Consider the following 18,194-nt stretch of genomic DNA (forward strand, 5'->3'; position numbering starts at 1 on the left):
CGAATTCATTTCGTGTGACTGAGCAGAATCTTCTCGGAGAAATCGCCGAAAGAAATGTTAAAAAAAAAACGTTAAAATTTAAAATATCCGCTTTCATTTAATCACATTGAACGAAAGCGGCTGCTTCGGTTGACTAAGTCAATCGCCTTTTTCTCTACACTGAAACTTGCGTAATCTTAAGAGCACAAAAAAAAAAAAAAAGTCGAATAACTCTCGGCTCACGATTCATTGAACCGGGGCAGATTTCAAGTGAGGTGAACGGAAATACGAAACTCTCCCTACGGCGCATTTGCTGTTACCTAAGAGTGCGCGGTTGGGTCGCAGGGCGATATTAAAACTTAGTGTCACATCTTCATAGTCGACGTTGTCTCGATACTCTATAAATATATTGTAGGTGCACCGATTGGCGTTCCATTGGCGCATCGGGGTTTCTGCCTTGGGTGTCCAACTTTGACCGGACTCAGTACAACCATGACTGTCCAAACAATGATGTGTGGCCTCATTCTGTTTACTGCGGCTTTCGTAAGTCGAATCGACTACTTTTATGCTGAATTCATAAGGGCGCTTGAATTTCACCGTGAAGCGGATCCGCTCGTCTTCATCGTCAAATGTGCGTGAATTTGTACTGCTTTTTTAAGCAACCGCGTTCGCAACCGCTTTGCGAACACGGTTCAGCCGCCAGTGTTAGTACGGCGTTAAAGCAGCATATAAACCTAATCGCAGTAATTCATAGTAAGCACTTCGTGCGCGAAACGTGCTAAAAAAATTGTACTCGGTTGGATCGGTTGCGCGCGGATGATATGGAGTGTCAGTGGAGTAGCCTAGTAATATCTTCGAATTCTTCAAAATTAACGTTACCAGACGTCCCGTTATGGCCGGAACAGTCCTGTTTTTGAAGTCCGCTTTTTGCCGTCCCGTCTTTTCCCAATAAAGAATCATGTTTCATTTTCGCAGGAGTGCATAGTTTCGAAATCGGCACCATGCAAGTTGAAGCAAACCGAAACTCGCTTTGAAACCAAATGAATGCATGCAACTGAATTGTGAGTGTGACTGTTCCCTAGGCCATAGGGCTAGGGAACAGTCACAGTCAGTCATTTTGAAATAAGAGCGGTCATTTCATTAAATTGTTTCGCTCAATCTCAAGAAAATAAATGGTTATTTGCACTTGTTATTCCCAGCATTTCCTTTTTCTTTTTTTTTTTTTTCAAACCTATCACAGTGCAATTCCCCGGCCCGGATTGCTGATTTGATCTGATCGTGCAGAATTCTATGACGGGGCGTGGCGTAGTGGACGACAGTGTTCTACTCCAGCGCGCGTTGGCTTTGCCGACGCCGAAGTATAAACAGCCCAGGTCCATTCGTAACGCCGATCATGGTCGGGGCCTGAAGTTACGAGGATGCAAGGGGCTTTAGGCGACGATGCGATCATGCGAACACGTCCTCGGCGTGGCAGCCATGAGCGAAACCCGCAACCATTTGGACAGCCGCCTCGCTCAAAACCTCCAATCATCTAGTTTCCCCAACTGCGTCATCGACCAAAATATTTTTTGCTTCTTCTTGTAGTTGTAATTCGCTCATAACTCCCAAAATAGTTCGAATTTACAGAAAGGCATTTCTCCTCCATATTCCTACGTTCAATGAGGTCCGTTTCTGCGTAAACATCAAGCCAGTTCAAAATCATTGGAGGGCCACTTCAACATCTAAAGGAATTTGATAAAAAAAATTACTGAAGGCATGCAAACTTTATTTAAAACAAGAAGCCATCTACGCTTTGTAAGTTTGTTATTAGAATACAAAACCTATATTTGGATATGCCACATATATGCGAATTATTAATATCATAAACATTAAATTACTGTCATATCCTTAAAATGGTATATATAATATTCAGTTCTTAATGTAAAATGAAAACTCTAACCCCAAGAAATAAAACGAAGCCTGACGTTTCAAGGCCAGTTCGGCGCCTTGTTCACGGGTGACTGTTTTCGTCCTTGTCGTCTTTTTGCCAATTGCCCGGTGTTGTTGGCTCCTTTAAAGCCGCCGTTGTTTCTGCACGTGTTTGATGGTTCGTAGCGCCTCGCGTGACGCACCGCAAACCGGACACCTAGGCGCTTGGAAGTGTGCGAGCTGACCGGTTAACGTTATTTTCGGTGTTCTGAATGTACCAGGACTCTAATAAAAGGCGTCTTGGCCAGTTTCTTTCCGTGGCCAGAATAGAACAGTTGAATCCGATTGTATGGCCCTCTTTCAGGACGTGTTCTGCCAGCGCGCAACCCTGCACGCTATTCTTTTTGACGTCATACTGATGCTGGCGTAGACGTCGGGCTCCGTATTATTTTTTGGTTAGAGTTTTTCTTTTATAATAATTGTCATTCCTAACACCACCGAAGTGTTTACGTTTAAATATTCAGTTGCCACAAAAATATGTATGTTTATCAATTTCAGGCTTCGAAAGTTGAAGGTGAGTCAAGGCCTCTTTTCATTTTTCGTTTGCATAATATTCCAACGAGATAATGTTTATAACTAAATTAAACTTTTATATTTGCTTTTAATAAGTGGCACAAATCTACTTAGTGATGCAACTTCGACTATTTCAGTCAAGAAGTATCATGAAAAATTTTACAGTAGAGTAACAGACAGCCTAAGAAAACACTAGGCGTGACCGATTATCTTCAAGCTTCTTGATTCGTGTTTTGTCGTCCAACGCTCTTGTATTCTTGTGCCGCAACCTCATTGGCCTCTGGGCAATAACAGCACACCCAGAACTTGCTACGCCTTAGGTTTCTTAAGATGTCAGTGAGGTTTAGCTTGACAGCTTCATCGTGCCCTACGGAGTGTTATATGTGAACACCCACACGAAGTGGCAGAACTCTCGCAGCACCCTGCTGGTGTTTGCAAGGAGCTTGGAAGTTCTTTGACAAATTTTCGAATCCAAAGCAAGATAGTTTTTCTTCGGAAAGTTTTTTTTTTTTTAATCAAGGTTAATTGTGAAGTTCTGTAAACATGTTAGGATTTAGGCGGCCGTACCGTTATGTTACGCAGCCCTTTTGGATGCAAAACGTGATGTTAAACGGGCTTGCTTATATTTTATGCTTTGTTCCAGCATCGGTGAGAGAACAGTCAAAGCATACGTGATACCATAGCCTGCTCTATACACACAAAGCCTGGCAGTTCGATGACGGAGTCATAGAATGCCCGGTCGCAGATTTGGAGCGCGCGAGGATCTGGTAGCACAATGCGTTTCTCGGGGAGTCTGGTATCCGGCGCACAGCTTTTGCAGCGGCGAGGACCCGAAACATGTTTTTCAAACACAACGAGAAAAGAAGCGGTAGCCCGAGAAACGCGAGAAGCACGAGTGGACATTCCGTCGCTCGGGACAAGTGTGTTCCGGCGTCTCGCCGCAGCGGGGCGCCCGTTACGTGAATCTTGTCTGCCGCTCTCCCTTTTTCACTTTCGGCGGCCGCGTCTCGTGACGATCTGCCAGGCTTTGCCAGTAGAGACGAGGCTATGGTGATAGGCATGACCACACGAGTAAGGAAAAGCGCATCGTCACGGCATATCCACCACGCTTCATTGGTTTAGCGGGGAGTGACATACGCAGAGAAGAAAGACGAACGCCCTGACGTTGCGTTTTAGGTCCTTCATTTGACTCTGTCTGGTAGCACTCGCATCTGCGGCTATGCGCAGTGCATTATTCGAAAATATTCACAAAACCCTGCGCGAAAAAGAAAAAAAATAAAAGGGCAGAGCTATGTGCTGACAACTGAAGTTTATTCAGAAAAGGAAATAGATACGCACACATCACTTCTAATACAAATGAGCGTTACACAATCGTAAGGCCATTGTCAACCTAAGGAACGCAGGACGTGTCGAGTGCAGAACATGTCAACATCGCTTCGCAACCAATGAAATTGCGACGTTTTACTGATAACAGCTCCAAAAGACGAATCACGACGCCTTAAACATAATAGAACACGTCTTACATTTCTTAACCTGTCGCTGACTATAGTATTTATTTATTTATTTATTTCCATACCTTAAGGACCCCTTGCGGGGTATTACATAAGGGGTGGGCATGGTGGTCGTGTAATATATATTAAACAAATGCAAGTAAATAATACAGAATAAACAGTGTAACAAATAGACACTCAAATAAGGACTTGCAAATTATACAATACAAATAAAAATTAAACAGTAAACGCACAAAAAAATAATGAAAGGTTAAAAAAAAATGCTAGATAAATGCTAGAAAAATTCGAAATATGATAGTGGTGTTTAGTTAGACTGGTATACTGATGATAGCAATACTGGCTGTATGGACAACGTAAACATATGCACAAGTTAGAAAAATGAGAGGAGAGCGGTTTTAAATTTCAATGGGTCAGCAAGTAAAGTGATTTCACGCGGAAGATCGTTCCAGTCGTTACCAGTTTTGACAAAAAATGAATTCATGAAAGTAGTTGTTTTAAATTTTGCAGGTATAACTTGGTGAGGATGGTAATTGCGGAGATGGCGTTTAGCAGCTACTTGAATGTATGACTCACACTTAGTAGCGTCATTAAATAGTTTATGAAAGAGCAGAAGACGGGTTATTTTGCGGCGTATGCTGAGATCTTGTAAGTTATCTTGTTTCTTCAACGCTGTGACACTAGTGTTATACGAATAATTTGAATGAATGAACCTGACTGCGCGATTTTGAATTGCCTCGACGTCGGAAGAGAGATATCACTGATGAGGGTCCCACACAGATGAAGCAAATTCTAGTTTAGGGCGAACAAGTGTTTTAAAGGCGAGACGTTTGAGGTGATGTGGGGCTGACTTAAAGTTACGCTTGAGGAAACCTAAAGAGCGGTTAGTACATTTAATTAGATGCTCAATGTGAGTTGCCCATGAGAGGTTTGGGGTGAGATATACACCAAGGTACTTATACGATCTGCAGGATGTTAGGGCGAAACTATTTAAGCGATACACAAATGACATTGGGTTAGTGCGGCGGTGGAAAGAAAGGAGCATGCATTTATCAGCGTTGAGTGACATTTGCTAGTCTGTGCACCACTTTTCGATGGTTATTAGGTCGTTCTGCAAGATAATATTATCGGCGGGAGAAATAATGCTACGATATATTACGCAATCATCGGCAAAAAGACGAATATTAGAAGCTACTGATATTGGAAGGTCATTAATATATATTAAAAACAAAAGAGGACCTAAAACAGACCCCTGAGGTACTCCAGATGTGACGGGAGAGGGATAAGAAGAGTGGTTGTTAGCGAGTACAAACTGGGTTCTACCGGTAAGGAGACAGTTAATCCAAGAAAGGCCGTTAGCATCTAAGTTAAGCTGGGAAAGTTTAAGCATCAGTCGGTTATGGGGGACCCTATCGAAGGCCTTGGAAAAATCCAGAAAAACTGCGTCAGCTTGTATGTTATTGTCAAGATTACACTGTAGATTATGAATGAAAGCGGAAAGTTGCGACTCGCATGAAAACCCTTTGCGATGGTATAATGACATTATTATTTAATTCTCATTTCCGAGCTCGAGACCTTGCTAACAAAACCAACACCGGGGAAAAAATGACGAAAAATATCAAAATGTATTTTAAAGAATGTCATCTCGTTTTTTTAGCGGAACTACAGAAGGTTGGCTTACGCAAGGGGATTGCTTTGTTTTTATATAATATGCGTCAACTAGCTGTCTTGATGATGGGTTTCTGTTTTAAATATAGATCCGTGTCGCTTGCTCATGCCATTTATCTACCTTTGTCCTAGTTTTTATTCGGATTGCTTTTACCATGAACGGTCAGCAACCGGCCCAACATTACTTTCTGGTATGAATGATGAATTTAATTTATTTCCATTTTTCCTTCTTTCCTGGATAAAGGTATTCTATATTAGGAAACATTTGTGAGTTTTATGAATAAGAACACTTCGGCCTGCTTAAATGCTTTGATTCTCTCTACTGCAGAGGACACAGCGAAGGTCTTCACTCTCGAGGAAGCAATGAAGAAGTTTGTTGTATTGTTTGAAAAAGTCTACGGTGTCGGTGTGTCGTGGACTGATATGAAGTCGGAGCATCAAGAAATGAAAAGACTCTTCGCTACTAAAAAGTAACTAAAACTCAGCCTTAACTCTCACGGAATTGGAAGTACTATCGGGGAAAAATGAAATGCGAACAGAGGAGCGCGTGGCTCGCGGTACAGGCTGCGCCGCCTGGAAGTGAACCTAGGGGCGAGGGTGCGTGGCCTACTTCGATGTGTTCACGCCCCTCGATTGGCGCTCGCCCAGCTTCGGCAGTGCGCCTCTCAGTGCGCTGAAAGCCGTCACCGCTATCTTTGCCTGCTCGGCGAGTGCGGCGAGCTTCTTTGCTCCGCTCGCGCTGAGCCAGCAAAGATAGCGGCGATAGCTTTCAGCGCACTAAGAGGCGCACTGCTGCAGCTTGGGGAGCGCAGAGGGAGGGGCGTGAACACGTCGGAGTAGGCCACGCACCCTCGCTCCTAGGCTCACTTCCAGGCGGCGCAGCCTGTACCGCGAGCCACGCGCTCCTCTGTTCGCATTTCATTTTTCCCCGATAGTACATTACTGCATTTTTCTTCTACGTTAAGTCTTTTTTTAGAACTCGTTTTTGCAACACGGTGTTATCCATTTAGCGTAAGAACAGGTCGTATTGCTCCTATTTGATATTCACATTCGGGGATTCGGCCGCAAAATCCAGGCATACGATTTTGTACCTTACTGGAGGTACAGAACACGCTGTGTTGCTACAGACCGCTGAAAAACGAGATTAAGCACTTGCCGATTAGAAAATTATTCCGTGCTGATATTCCCACGGTGAAACGCACCCCAGTTTGCTCTTGCCCAACACTGTATTGCTAGTGAGAGTGATACCTGCACGTTCATTGATCAACGGTTTATTAATTCGTTCCTTAGTTTGAAAACTTATACAGTTTCTGAGAAAGTGAAAATAGCAAGCCTGTCTCTTCCGAATATCCGGCTTCAGTACGGGCTTCGGGCCTTCCACCGTGCTTTGGCTGTGTGCGCCTGCTCGAGGTGCACGAAATGCCGAAGAATAGTTGAGGGTAGAAAGCTCGCACAGGAAGCGGGACAACTGAATCTCCTCCCTACCTTAGGTAGCACAGTTCTTTAGCACAGTTCTTTGGTCCGAAATTTTGTTTTTGTCCCGACCACTTAGGCCTTAAAGCCCTAAAGAAAAGGTAGAGCCAAAGTGACCTTCTTTGGCCGGAGTCTGTGTTTCTTGACATCAATTCTCCAAACAAGTGCACGAGTGAAGACCCGTTGACACACTTGAACGGAGTACGACCGAGAGAGACGAGACCTGTTGAAACCTCTTAAAATTGCTTAGGACGAGGGGACACACTGGCATACTGGCGCCGTCTATGCGGTGACCCTGGAACCGCATTTCACAAGAGCCAAGGTTTTGCGGAATTTCCGAGGTCAAATGTGCGTAATACCTATGAGAAAGGATCGTTTATGACGTTGACAAGTTTTTCGAGCCAAGAAAGAAAGGATAATGCGCGAGAGAAATAGAAAACATGCCGGGCCGCCCAGTTTTTACTGCTACCCAATAGATGGCGCCAGTGTGTCCTCTCGTCGTAAGATATTACAAGGTTACAAGGCACCCGGTTCCAAGAGGTCGCAAGTGTGAACGGGCCTTTAGATTTCATTGTCGGTAGTTCGGCTGTCATCTGGCATCTTTGGCCCTACATCGACAACAAGTAGCAGGGGCTTAACTTCTGGTGTTTCGTTTTAGAGCGCAGCTCCTAGGCGCCCGTTTCCGGCTTGAGCGTCGTCGCCGTCGTCGTCGGCGTCTGCGTAACCCCCCACGTTGCATTATGGGAATAATGCAAGCGGGCGTAACCGCGCTTTGCATTATGGGAAAATTTCCTTGCTAAGTGGGAGGGAAGCAGGAGACGAAGAGGGCAGGGTACGGAGAAGAAGGGGGCATACCCTCCCCCCGTACCTTCCCCTTATCCTCCTCAAGAGCTGCTCTCTAATTCGGCATTACAGAGAATTGTAAACGTCTTTCATTTTTTTTGTGTGTGGAACTTTGGGCCTAGAATGCCATATCAGTGCCAGATTTTGGCTTCACTGCTGGTTCTTCGGTTTATATGTGGCGACCTTTGGTTCAAATCTGGCACTTGGGCCGGAGTTATGTGGCGAGCCAGAAAAAAGCGATATAAAATCCAAAGAAAAAAAAAAGAAAGACGTTTACAACATCCTGTAAAGCCGAATTAGAGCGCAGCTCTTGAGGAGGAGGGGGGGAGGGTACGGAGAGGAGGGTATGCACCTCCTCCTCCTCCGTACCCTCTCCTCCTCCCCTCCTCCTCCTCTATTCCAGCTTCTCTCCTCCCCTCCCCTTCTTCCCTCCTCTCTTCCTCCCCTCCTCAATGTTCCTCCTCCCTCCTCCCTCCACCTCCCCCTCCCTCCATCCTCCCTCGTGACGTCACTCGTGAAGACGCCGTGAAGATCGTGACCTTCGCGTGACCTTCACTGTGAGGACCGTGACCTTCCTTGTGACCTTTACGAGTCACCTTCGTGACGTCACTCGCGACCCTCATGACGTAACACGTGACGTCACGTGTGACGTTATTATCGGAAACGTCCCATAATGCATCGCGCGGTTACGCCGACGGCGACGGCGACGTCGCTGAAGCCGGAAGCGGACGCCTAAGAGCTGCGCTCTAAAATGGTCTCGCGTTAACATCGCCTTTGACCAAAGCCGTACAAGGCCCAAGCGAGGCCCCTGAGATTGCCAAGCTTGTGCCAAATTTGGCGTTTTCTGACCTGCTACAGGATGTCGTTTTTACCTTATGAATGACTAGAATTGGATCATTTTAGTCGTGCCTTTTCTTTCAAAGATTTCAGGTAAAAGTCGAAAGGGGCCCTATAAAGATTGGTGAGGCAAAAACAAGCAGCAGTACCCGCACTCTTCTGTACGCCAATCTCTATGACAATCAAGCGGATGCAAGTCAAACGTATACCGTCACACATTCTACTATTCGCAAAGAAAAATCATCTTACACGGTGAAACAAGGATTCAGCCTTGGCTTTGAGGTGTCGGGAGGTGTGACATTCAAAGAAACACTCGGGCTGAGTGGCAGCGTCGGACTTAAGTACGACAAAGAAACTGCCAAAACAGACTCTGAGACGAAACTCAAGACGTTCACCGTCGCCACAGGTGTCAGCGTTCCTCCTAATAGGACTGTTCAAGTGGAATGGTACGCCACAACCACTAAGAAGGTACGTATTTCGCTATTTGCCTTCATAGTAACAGTGTCCCCTATATATTGTCGGAGAGAGTAGAAATTCATGTCTGACTTTGCATTATATTTTTCTTTTGTCGTGGCCACTTTGTTTTGCTTTTCTTATATAGTAGTATGGTGCCATGGAGTGCGTCTCCGACCGGTTTGTTTAGCGTCCTATGCTGCCCATACATCAAAAGTGGTACCGAAGTGGTAACAAATGACGTGGAGAAATGTATCATGAGGTGAACGGGCGTCCGATGGGAAGCCCGGTTATTAATGCGAATGCATTAACATAGAACATAGAACATAGCTTTATTGATAGAACAATCATTTTTCAATATACAATAGCGAGCCGGAATAAGCCTCAAGGGCTTGTGTACCTGGCTCGGCAGGTGACGACATCATATAGATTAGATAAAGAAGAACATTAATTGAAAAGCAATTTACACTCTCGTTCTCGTTCTACTGAAACCTCAGTGCGCCTTAACACAAACCAAAAAGATATACACACCCAACAAACACCTTGGACACACTGCAACCGCAATGTTAAAAGAAAAAAAGAAAAAAAAGAAAAGAAGAAAAAGAACGGGGGGAAAAAAACAAAAAAAAACATTGCACTTTGAAATTTGACTTTATACCTCTAAGTTGCGTAATGCATTCCTAAGTTTTTTTCGGGACGTTATAAGGAGCATTGATTTTGGTAGGCGGTTAAATACATGCGGCACATAATACTCTCTCACACGCTCACCATAGCGAGTTCGAATACGCGGTACCTCAAAACGAAGAGATGGCCTCAATGGCCGCTGTTGAACATACGGGGCTTTGAAATTGGAGCTCCAGAAATGACGCAACACGACGGTTTCCCTAAAAAGCCCTTCAAAAGACGACATGTGAAGTTCCTGAAATATCTCTGCACTTGAAACGTCTGGCATGTCAAACGCGACACTTTTCAAAATACTTTTCAATAACGAATTAACTCTTGCGCGCCAGAACAACGAACATCCCATAGAAAGTGTTATGCCGTACCGTAAATAACTATATCCCAAAGCCTGTGCTGTCATTTTCCTAACAGAGAAAGGCAGAAACATTTTAATATTGTATAGTAAGCATGAAACACTTCTTGACTTTTTGCACAAATACGTGAGGTGTGTACACCAAGATAAATCGCTATCGAAGTATATTCCAAGGTATTTTACAGATTTGACACATTGAATAATTTCACAATCACAAGATATGCAGCGGGAAGTATGTAGCGCTACAGGAAGTGGGAGTTCAACCCGTTTAAGTGGATTTTTAAAACAAACCAGTTTTGTCTTTGACGCATTCACCTTAATCAGGTTCGAAGTAAACCAATCCATTGTGCAAGTAATATCATTTTGAAGATGTTGATTGGCGATAAGGTAATCTGCATGACATGACACTAACACCGTGTCGTCCGCGTACTGAAATACTTTACATTGTCAAACAGCACTAGGGAGATCATTTATATATAAATTAAAAAGTAAAGGAGACAACACTGAACCTTGTGGCACTCCAGCTGTTAAAAAAGTTCTACTACTCTTTTTATTTTTAAAAACCACAACCTGGGAACGTCCTGAAACGTAATCTTCGAGGAGTGAAAAAAAACTGTCTCATGGAGCGAGCTGACGTCATCAGTTTGAAGCGCGAAAACGGAACCTAGTTTCCCTCGGTTCCATTGGCTGGCGTGCTTCGACGGAGCCCCCATTGGCCGCTGCGCTCGTCGGTTTCCACGACCGGTCAACCTATGGCGCTGCGTGTCCATCAGCGCGGCGTTAACACGGAGCGCCTAAGGTCACCAGGGGAGCACACGCTATGACGGGAGACGAAAGATACGCAGCAGACGAAAAAGGGGCGGACGAGCGGCTTGCATGCTTTCGCATTCACAACTCATAAGGAATGCTATAGGTGTACCTCGATCTTTTTGTCAGTGTTGCCAATCTTGTTATGGAGCATATTGAAGAGAAAGTGCGAAAAAAAAAGTTGCATTTTCTGTCAAATTTTACCGCTGACACGTGAATGACACCTTCGTCATTTTAGATAGAGCTGGTGCTAACTATTTTCACCGAAAGTTAAGCAGTGTTCACCCCGCGATACAGTATACTTGCGAGGCAGAACAGCATGGGCATTTGCCCTTTCTATATGTATGCGTAGTGAGGAAAGGCGAACCGAACCACAGGACTGAAAGGAGTGTATACCGCAAGCCATGTAAAACAGTTAATTTTTTTTTTTCATTTTTTGTCCCATCACACAGGGCAACACGAGAAATCTGTAATGCGATCGTTTGCAGTCAGACCAGACATTTTGCCACCTAACGTTCTTTATGGCGAAAATGAGATGGCTGATTTACAGGAAGCTTTGAAGAATCGTCACTACCCAAAGAGGTTTGTTGACGAGGTCAACAACCAAATGAAACAAAAGCGAGTTTTAGAATAACGTACGCAATTTCAGCGCGCGCTACCGCTAAATTTAGCGCTCTAGTTAGCGCACGCTACGCAACAGAGTTTTAGAATAGCGTTTCTCTGCCACGAAGCAAAATCCCAAACATCTGGCGCTTGCAACGCCACCAAGATACAGTCACAATTTTTATTTCACACACGAAATGCCGTAACTTGAGACAGAGTAACATTTCAGATTTGCTTAAACATGAGAATGCGACGCGGGCGGTCGACTGGTCGTGCCCGCTTGCGTCACCTCGGCAAGAGAGGTCTCGCGTGTACTGACTTCCGCACGTACCGTGCCTTAGCCGATAAATTTTCTCGTGTCGCAAGCATCAAGTTGCCGGTGATCGTTTCCAAACCAAGTGCATTGTCGTCCCGTATTGAAAATTGCAGTCGTCGGCAGCGAGCATGCTGCCGACGTGGCGCTCACGAAGCCGCCAAAGCTGCTTCAGATATGGTCTTGGGAGCCGCCATTTCTTAACTGTGCTCGCCTTGGCTTAGCCAACTCCTTACCACGGATCCACCTTGGAGAAGCGCAAAGACGTTTTGCGTGTGTACGCAATTTGCGCAAAAAGAGCGTACGATAAAATAGGACACGCAAAGCGCAAAACGTGGTTATCGTTCGGCGTATGCGCAGTGGCGACGACGCTATTTTTTCCATACGCAAAGCTTTAACGTGCGCTATTCTAAAACTCCCTGAAATTTGCAACCGTATGAAAGAGAAAGAGAGAAGATAATAATGTGCATCCCCTTTGTCAAAGGAGTTTCCGAACCTCTGAGCCGCGCTTCGAGGCACCTTGGCATTCGAACTGTTTACAAAAAAACATACAAATTTATTGGGAATTCCGCTTCCAAACCAAAGGACCCAACCCCGCGAACGTCCAGGGAGGCGTTATCTAAAAGATTCTATGCAGTGATCGCCGGCGTCCTACATTGGTGAAACCGGACGGAGGAGAAAGACCAGACTAAAAGAACAAGCATGAATTCACGTACACATCCCACGCGACGCGACTGAAGACAAAACTTGTGGACCCTGCGTGGACAATAGGTCATACTTTTGACTCTGTGGCCGCCAAGACATTAGCGATTGAGGATAGATGGGGGCCCCGAAAACTGCTATAAGTGTTCATACCTGTAGTCCATACCTGTAGCTATGGACTAAAGCCTAATGCTACAGGCCGGCGTGTCCAATAACCAGCCTGTCAGAAATTACGGGGCATATTTGCTCCGTCGTACGTATTAGTATACGCCAAGACGCGTCATGCGGAGGAAAGTTTTTGCTGCATATAGAGCTTTCGCGGCGGCGCCGTCTGCTTTCCACTACTGAAAACTACTGAATGAATTAAATACCGCCTGGCAGCGATATGGCGAACAGAACCCGGGATCAGAACAATGTCCCTTAAGAAACGAAGATGAGTAGTATCGAGTGATCGACACGGGAGCATATGTATGGACCGCGTGCGGAAGGGAGGTACCGGTCCAGATATGTTTTCGACACAGAGATTGGATTGGATTGTTACGGCTAAGGTGAAACGACTTTATGTCAATGTTACCTGCGCGCTCTGAAACTTCTGCAAGCAGTTGATTTATTTACGAAATGTGGCATGAAACTTTATGAAGCTACATGTACACATCGCGACACTGTTAGCGTGAACACGACATCGGCGCATTTTTGCATTTTACTTCTAAATAATGTTAGCGAGCACGAAATTTTATCGCTGACATTATAGAACTAAATGAGCTCTTTCCGTCGAAACGATAACTTGGATGACATCACATGGTTTCAAAGAGAAAAACTGGAAAAGCCGGCGATCACTTGTTCGCGCTAACAGTGTCGCGCTCTGTACCTTTACGTCACGAATATAAAATAGCGTACTATAACACCAGGGAAGCATTGGCGTAAGATTAGTGCTCTTCGTGCTCGGCGTATCAGAATTTCTTTCGCGCACTCTTTCGCAATGCAGATGCCAGCTTTTCTGAGGCAGTGCATGTCCACCAGCCTTCGGGCCCTAGTCCATCATAGGGTAAGACGGAGTATAGAATCGTGGTTCGTCCACAGGGACAATTCCGTGTGCGACAAAACCGCGGCCCTATCCAGGAAGCGTATACGAACATTCCTGATAAATAGCGCTGACGTAGGTTAAACCTTGCATATGCTTTGTAACTATACTGAAGATGCCTCCCACGAATCTCAGAAATAAGCTCACCGACCAAAAGCTCAACGGACAGAGCTCACCGAACAGAAGCTTACCGGATAAAAGGTCACCTATTTTTTTTCACAGACCAAGACATCAGCTCGCCAGACGAAACTTTCATGTTGGTCTTAATTAACACGCGCGCGGACAACATAGGTGCATGCGTCCGACAATAAAATGCAACGCTAAATTTAATGTGACACGCACACACTTTGTTGACTAGAGTAGGAACGAGTTTATTTATTGGTTGTTTAATAGCGAAGGCAGTTCCCTACTGCCTCCAGCAGTCTTGGTAGATCTCGGTGTACCTTGAACCCCTCGTAAACAAATTCCAGACGGTTCCGGCATACATTGAGTCATCCAAGCTTGGTCTTATCAGCTCCGCCCAGTTTCGATGACATTAATATTGGTCCCAAATCGTCGCTTTTTTGCCTGTCCACACCGAACATTGGATGGGGTACCAGTTCTAAAATTGGTACAATGTTCATCGCATCCGCACTCCACACTTTAGCCCAACCAGTATTTTGCCCGGGTAGCAAAAAAAGGGGGAAAAAAAACAAACAAACAACAGGAGGTGAGTTTTTGTCCAAGTTTTTGAAAAGCTTTTGTAGGCTTTTGTCGGATGAGCTTATGTCCGGTGAGATTTTGTCCGTGAGCTTTGGCCGGTGAGTGCCTCCCGCATGGGAGGGGAAACGGCTAATGAAATTGTTTTGGAGCGCAGCTCTTAGCGCCAGTTTCCGAGTTGAGAGGAGTCGTCGTCGGCGGGAGTTTTCGTAGATCATTTTTGCCGTCCCGCACAGTCAAGGCCATCGGCGCGCAGGCTCAATAGCGGCTTCTTCGTTGCGGAGGGCTCAATGGAGGGGGAAACACGATCTACGAAAACTCCCTATTATGAACAATTTTTACCTTGAAATTTAGTGGGGAAATTTTTTCGCTAATTTTAGCGGTGAATTTCCCCGCTCTATTTAGCAGGAAACGATTCCCGCTATAGTTAGCATTGAAATTGACTTCAGGTGACCTCAACACCAATTAAGCTTCCCCGCTAACCTTAGCAGGAAAAGTAGGGAGTTTTCGTAGATCATTTTCGCCGTCCCGCTATGCCCTCCGCAACACGCTACGCTACCCGGAACTCTACAGTGAAGGCCATCGGCGCGCAGGCGCGTTAGCGGATTGTTCGTTGCGGAAAGCTTAGCGGAGGGAAAAACGCGGTCTACGAAAACTTCCTAGTTTAGTTAAATTTCCCCGCTATATTTGGCAGAAACATTCTCCCAGTAAACTTAGCGGGGAAGTTTGACGCTAAAGTTCGCAGGAAAATTTCCCCGGTAAATTTAGCAGAAATATTAGCGAGTTTTAGTTGACAGTGTTTCCAATCCGCTAAACCCCTCCGCTACCCGGAACTCTACGGCCAAGGCCATCGGCGCGCAGGCGCAGTGGCGGTTACTTCGTAGCGGAGGGCTAGCGGAGGGGGAAACACGGTCTACTAAAACTCCCTATTACCCCGCTAAACTTCGCGGTAAAATTTCTCTGCTGAATTTCGTGGGAAACGTTTTCCGCTAAATTTAGGCTGGACATTTTTCCGCTAAATTTACCGGGGAAATTGAATTGGCGTTGCGCTCACGAGACGTTAATTTCCCCACTAATTATACCGGTAGGCGTTCCGGTAATTTTAGCGGGTAGATTTTTTATAAATTTCCCTCTAAGTTTGGCGGGAATATTTTTGCTATATTTCCCGCTAAATTTAGCGGGAAGAGTTTCCCTAAATTTACTGATATATTTAGCGCGAACATTTTCCTATTAAATTTAGCGGAGAAATTTTCGCCGAATTTAGCGGAAAAAGGCGAAGAGGAGGGTAGGGGGAGGAGGGGCGTGCCTTCCCCTCCTCCTCCTCAAGAGCTGCGCTCTAATTCGGTGTTACGAAGAATTGTAAACATCTTTAATTTTTTTACGTAGTGTCAAGTCGGTGCTCTTGTTTTAATTTATGGAGAGACTGACGAATGGCGACTACCTCTGATAAAATGCAAGATTGAAATGATCCGGCTTTTTATTCCCACGCGATCGTCTTTCTCTAACAGTGACTATCGACACAAATTATTCTTAGAAAGTGGGTAAGGTATAGATTATCATGTCTTGAACACAGAAAACAAATGTAACAATATTATCACTGCGTGTGTTGCTATGCCACTGCATATTTTAACTATGACTGAAAAACCTCCAGTAGACATTCTAAAAATCAACAAACACTCCTTTCGCATTAATGTCATAGCGTGTACGGGTAGGAAAAAGGTCATGCGTTTTTAATGATTCAGACATCTCTCAATGGCGCATCAAATAGCTTATCGAAGCCTTATTGACTCTTCGAATGCTGCTCTGTCTTTTCAGGATTTCATTTGGACCTGCAATGTGACCATCAGTGGTTACTTTGCTATGGGGCTCAAAACGCCGTTGGAAAACACCTACGTTCTCATCATTCCAGCGTATTACCTAGCTTTTGCCAACAAGGAACTTCAAATAGTAGGCCCCAGGCACGCACGCTTCGAGGCTTCTGGTGTATTCACAGCAATCACCGTCCCGGAATCCGACATCTACACAACTGACGTGACGGACACTTTGAAGGACAAAATAACGATGATTTCTGGAAGGTCTCACATTGTTGGGTAAACTTTAGAAGCAGGCGGGCGCTTTTGACATATTAAAGCGGCGGTCCAACGTCCGCAACGAGAGTACTGGTGGCGTCTGTGCTCAGCATCGCGATACAAATAAGTCGAGGCGACTGTCAAGATTTTTGTTTTGCATTCAAAAGCTTTTTTTTTTTTGTGTGTGTGTGTGCGCAGATTGCAGTATGTATCTTTCAAAACTTAGCTCGCAGTAAAGAAAACATAAAGTGCTAGTTCGATATTATTAAAGACATGCTCCCACGCAATCTTCGTTTCTGGATTTGTTATACAAACCAGTGGCATTGAAACGTTCAGGTTTTTTGGTGACGTCCTTTCTTTCGAATTGTTGTATGTATATCTTGCCATATTTATTTGAAAATTTTTTAATGAGAATTCAAAGTGCTGTAACTCATGTTTAACATGGTGACTCAGCAACAAAGTTTTAATAGAGATTCCCGGTGGAACTAAAAGCTCAACAAAAAATAATATAAAAAGTGAAACGCATGCCGCTTCTTCGTAAAAAGTATGTTAGTACAATAAAGGTTTAAGAATGTCTATGGCTACGATATTTGCAATGTTGTTCTATTTTTTCAGACAGCTGTCGACCAGTTAGTTTTCCTTTTGTCTTGACTGTATGCTAGAGTAACTAGGTTGGCTTTGTAAGGAACATTTTTACTGGTATTTAAACCTTTTTAAATATGTTGACATAATCCAATATTATTGTTAAGCTTAACTCTGAACATGGAAAACGCGTTCCCGAGAGAAACAGAGTTGTGAAGAAAGGTGTATTGTTATGAGAGCTGTAACAGTTGTTGGGCTGGCAGCTTAGAGCGATGGGTACGCCCTCCTTACCCTTGTACTTATACTCGAGTTTTTGCGTCAACTCGTCGCTTCGCTCCCACGGGCTGGTCTTGTTGCATCCTTGCTAGTGTTCCTAGATTTCAGAGAGTTTCCAACTGCTGTATAAGGGTCACGTGGGGTATGGGCCGCGTTTACAATACGAGGTGCGAGGAGATGTCGGAAGCGTTAATCGTCTGCAAACTTCTCCGCCTTTTCACATGCTTTCGTCCTCGCCACGCTACAACGCAGCGCATGCGCATTAGGAACCAATCTGAGCAGGAGGCGTTAGCCATTAAATTGCAAACGATCTCCATGACTCGACTTGCTCTCTCGCTTAAGCCTAGGCTCTCCTCATCCTTGCTCGTCACGAGGTGTCCAAAGTGAAGAAAGGATGGCCGAGTCGTAAGCGCTTCTAAGGCAGCCTCGATCATAAAGGGGTTGAAAGCACCAGAGCCGCTCTTCTTTATAGGCAGCACTGTTGCAAACTGTAAACCTTTTGAAGGCCGAGTGAAAATATCTGCGTAACAGCAACGGAACCAGCCACCAAATGAGAGGACGGACAGAAGATTACGATGCTGTTGCTGTAGCACGTCGCCGGAGATCAGATCTTTGGAGTTCACGCGTATTTCAACCTGAATGAAGAGGAAACATAGCCCGCCGTCCTAGGGAATTTTCAAAAATATTGCTTTCCCGAGAAGAAGGAAAGTTTTGACCGTTCCGTATTCGGGATGCGGGAGCAAGCATGAGAGTAAGCCGCTTGAGCAATGGCCCTTTTCCAAGTAGA

At 44.9% G+C, this 18,194-nt stretch overlaps 1 protein-coding gene across 1 annotated transcript; it reads left to right on the forward strand.

Annotated features, from left to right (window-relative positions):
• Nucleotides 1-471: 471 nt before the first annotated feature.
• Nucleotides 472-16,574, forward strand: LOC120841901. Its single transcript, XM_040212903.1, has 5 exons — nt 472-522; nt 2,446-2,461; nt 5,965-6,106; nt 8,876-9,257; nt 16,296-16,574. Exons 1-5 carry the CDS (start codon nt 472-474, stop codon nt 16,572-16,574), a joined length of 870 nt encoding a protein of 289 aa, XP_040068837.1.
• The last annotated feature ends 1,620 nt before the right edge of the window (nt 16,575-18,194 follow it).

The sequence above is a fragment of the Ixodes scapularis genome, unplaced genomic scaffold, assembly GCF_016920785.2.
Source record: "Ixodes scapularis isolate PalLabHiFi unplaced genomic scaffold, ASM1692078v2 ptg000720l_1___fragment_2___debris__unscaffolded, whole genome shotgun sequence".
In the NCBI taxonomy this organism is placed as follows: Eukaryota; Metazoa; Arthropoda; class Arachnida; order Ixodida; family Ixodidae; genus Ixodes; species Ixodes scapularis.

What these genes read in the sequence shown, in the direction of transcription:
- LOC120841901 (XM_040212903.1), top strand. Translation starts at nt 472, where the DNA reads ATGACTGTCCAAACAATGATGTGTGGCCTCATTCTGTTTACTGCGGCT. An exon ending in AGACTCTTCGCTACTAAAAA is followed by an intron (nt 6,107 to 8,875) that starts GTAACTAAAACT and finishes TTTCTTTCAAAG; the next exon opens with ATTTCAGGTAAAAGTCGAAA. An exon ending in ACGCCACAACCACTAAGAAG is followed by an intron (nt 9,258 to 16,295) that starts GTACGTATTTCG and finishes CTGTCTTTTCAG; the next exon opens with GATTTCATTTGGACCTGCAA.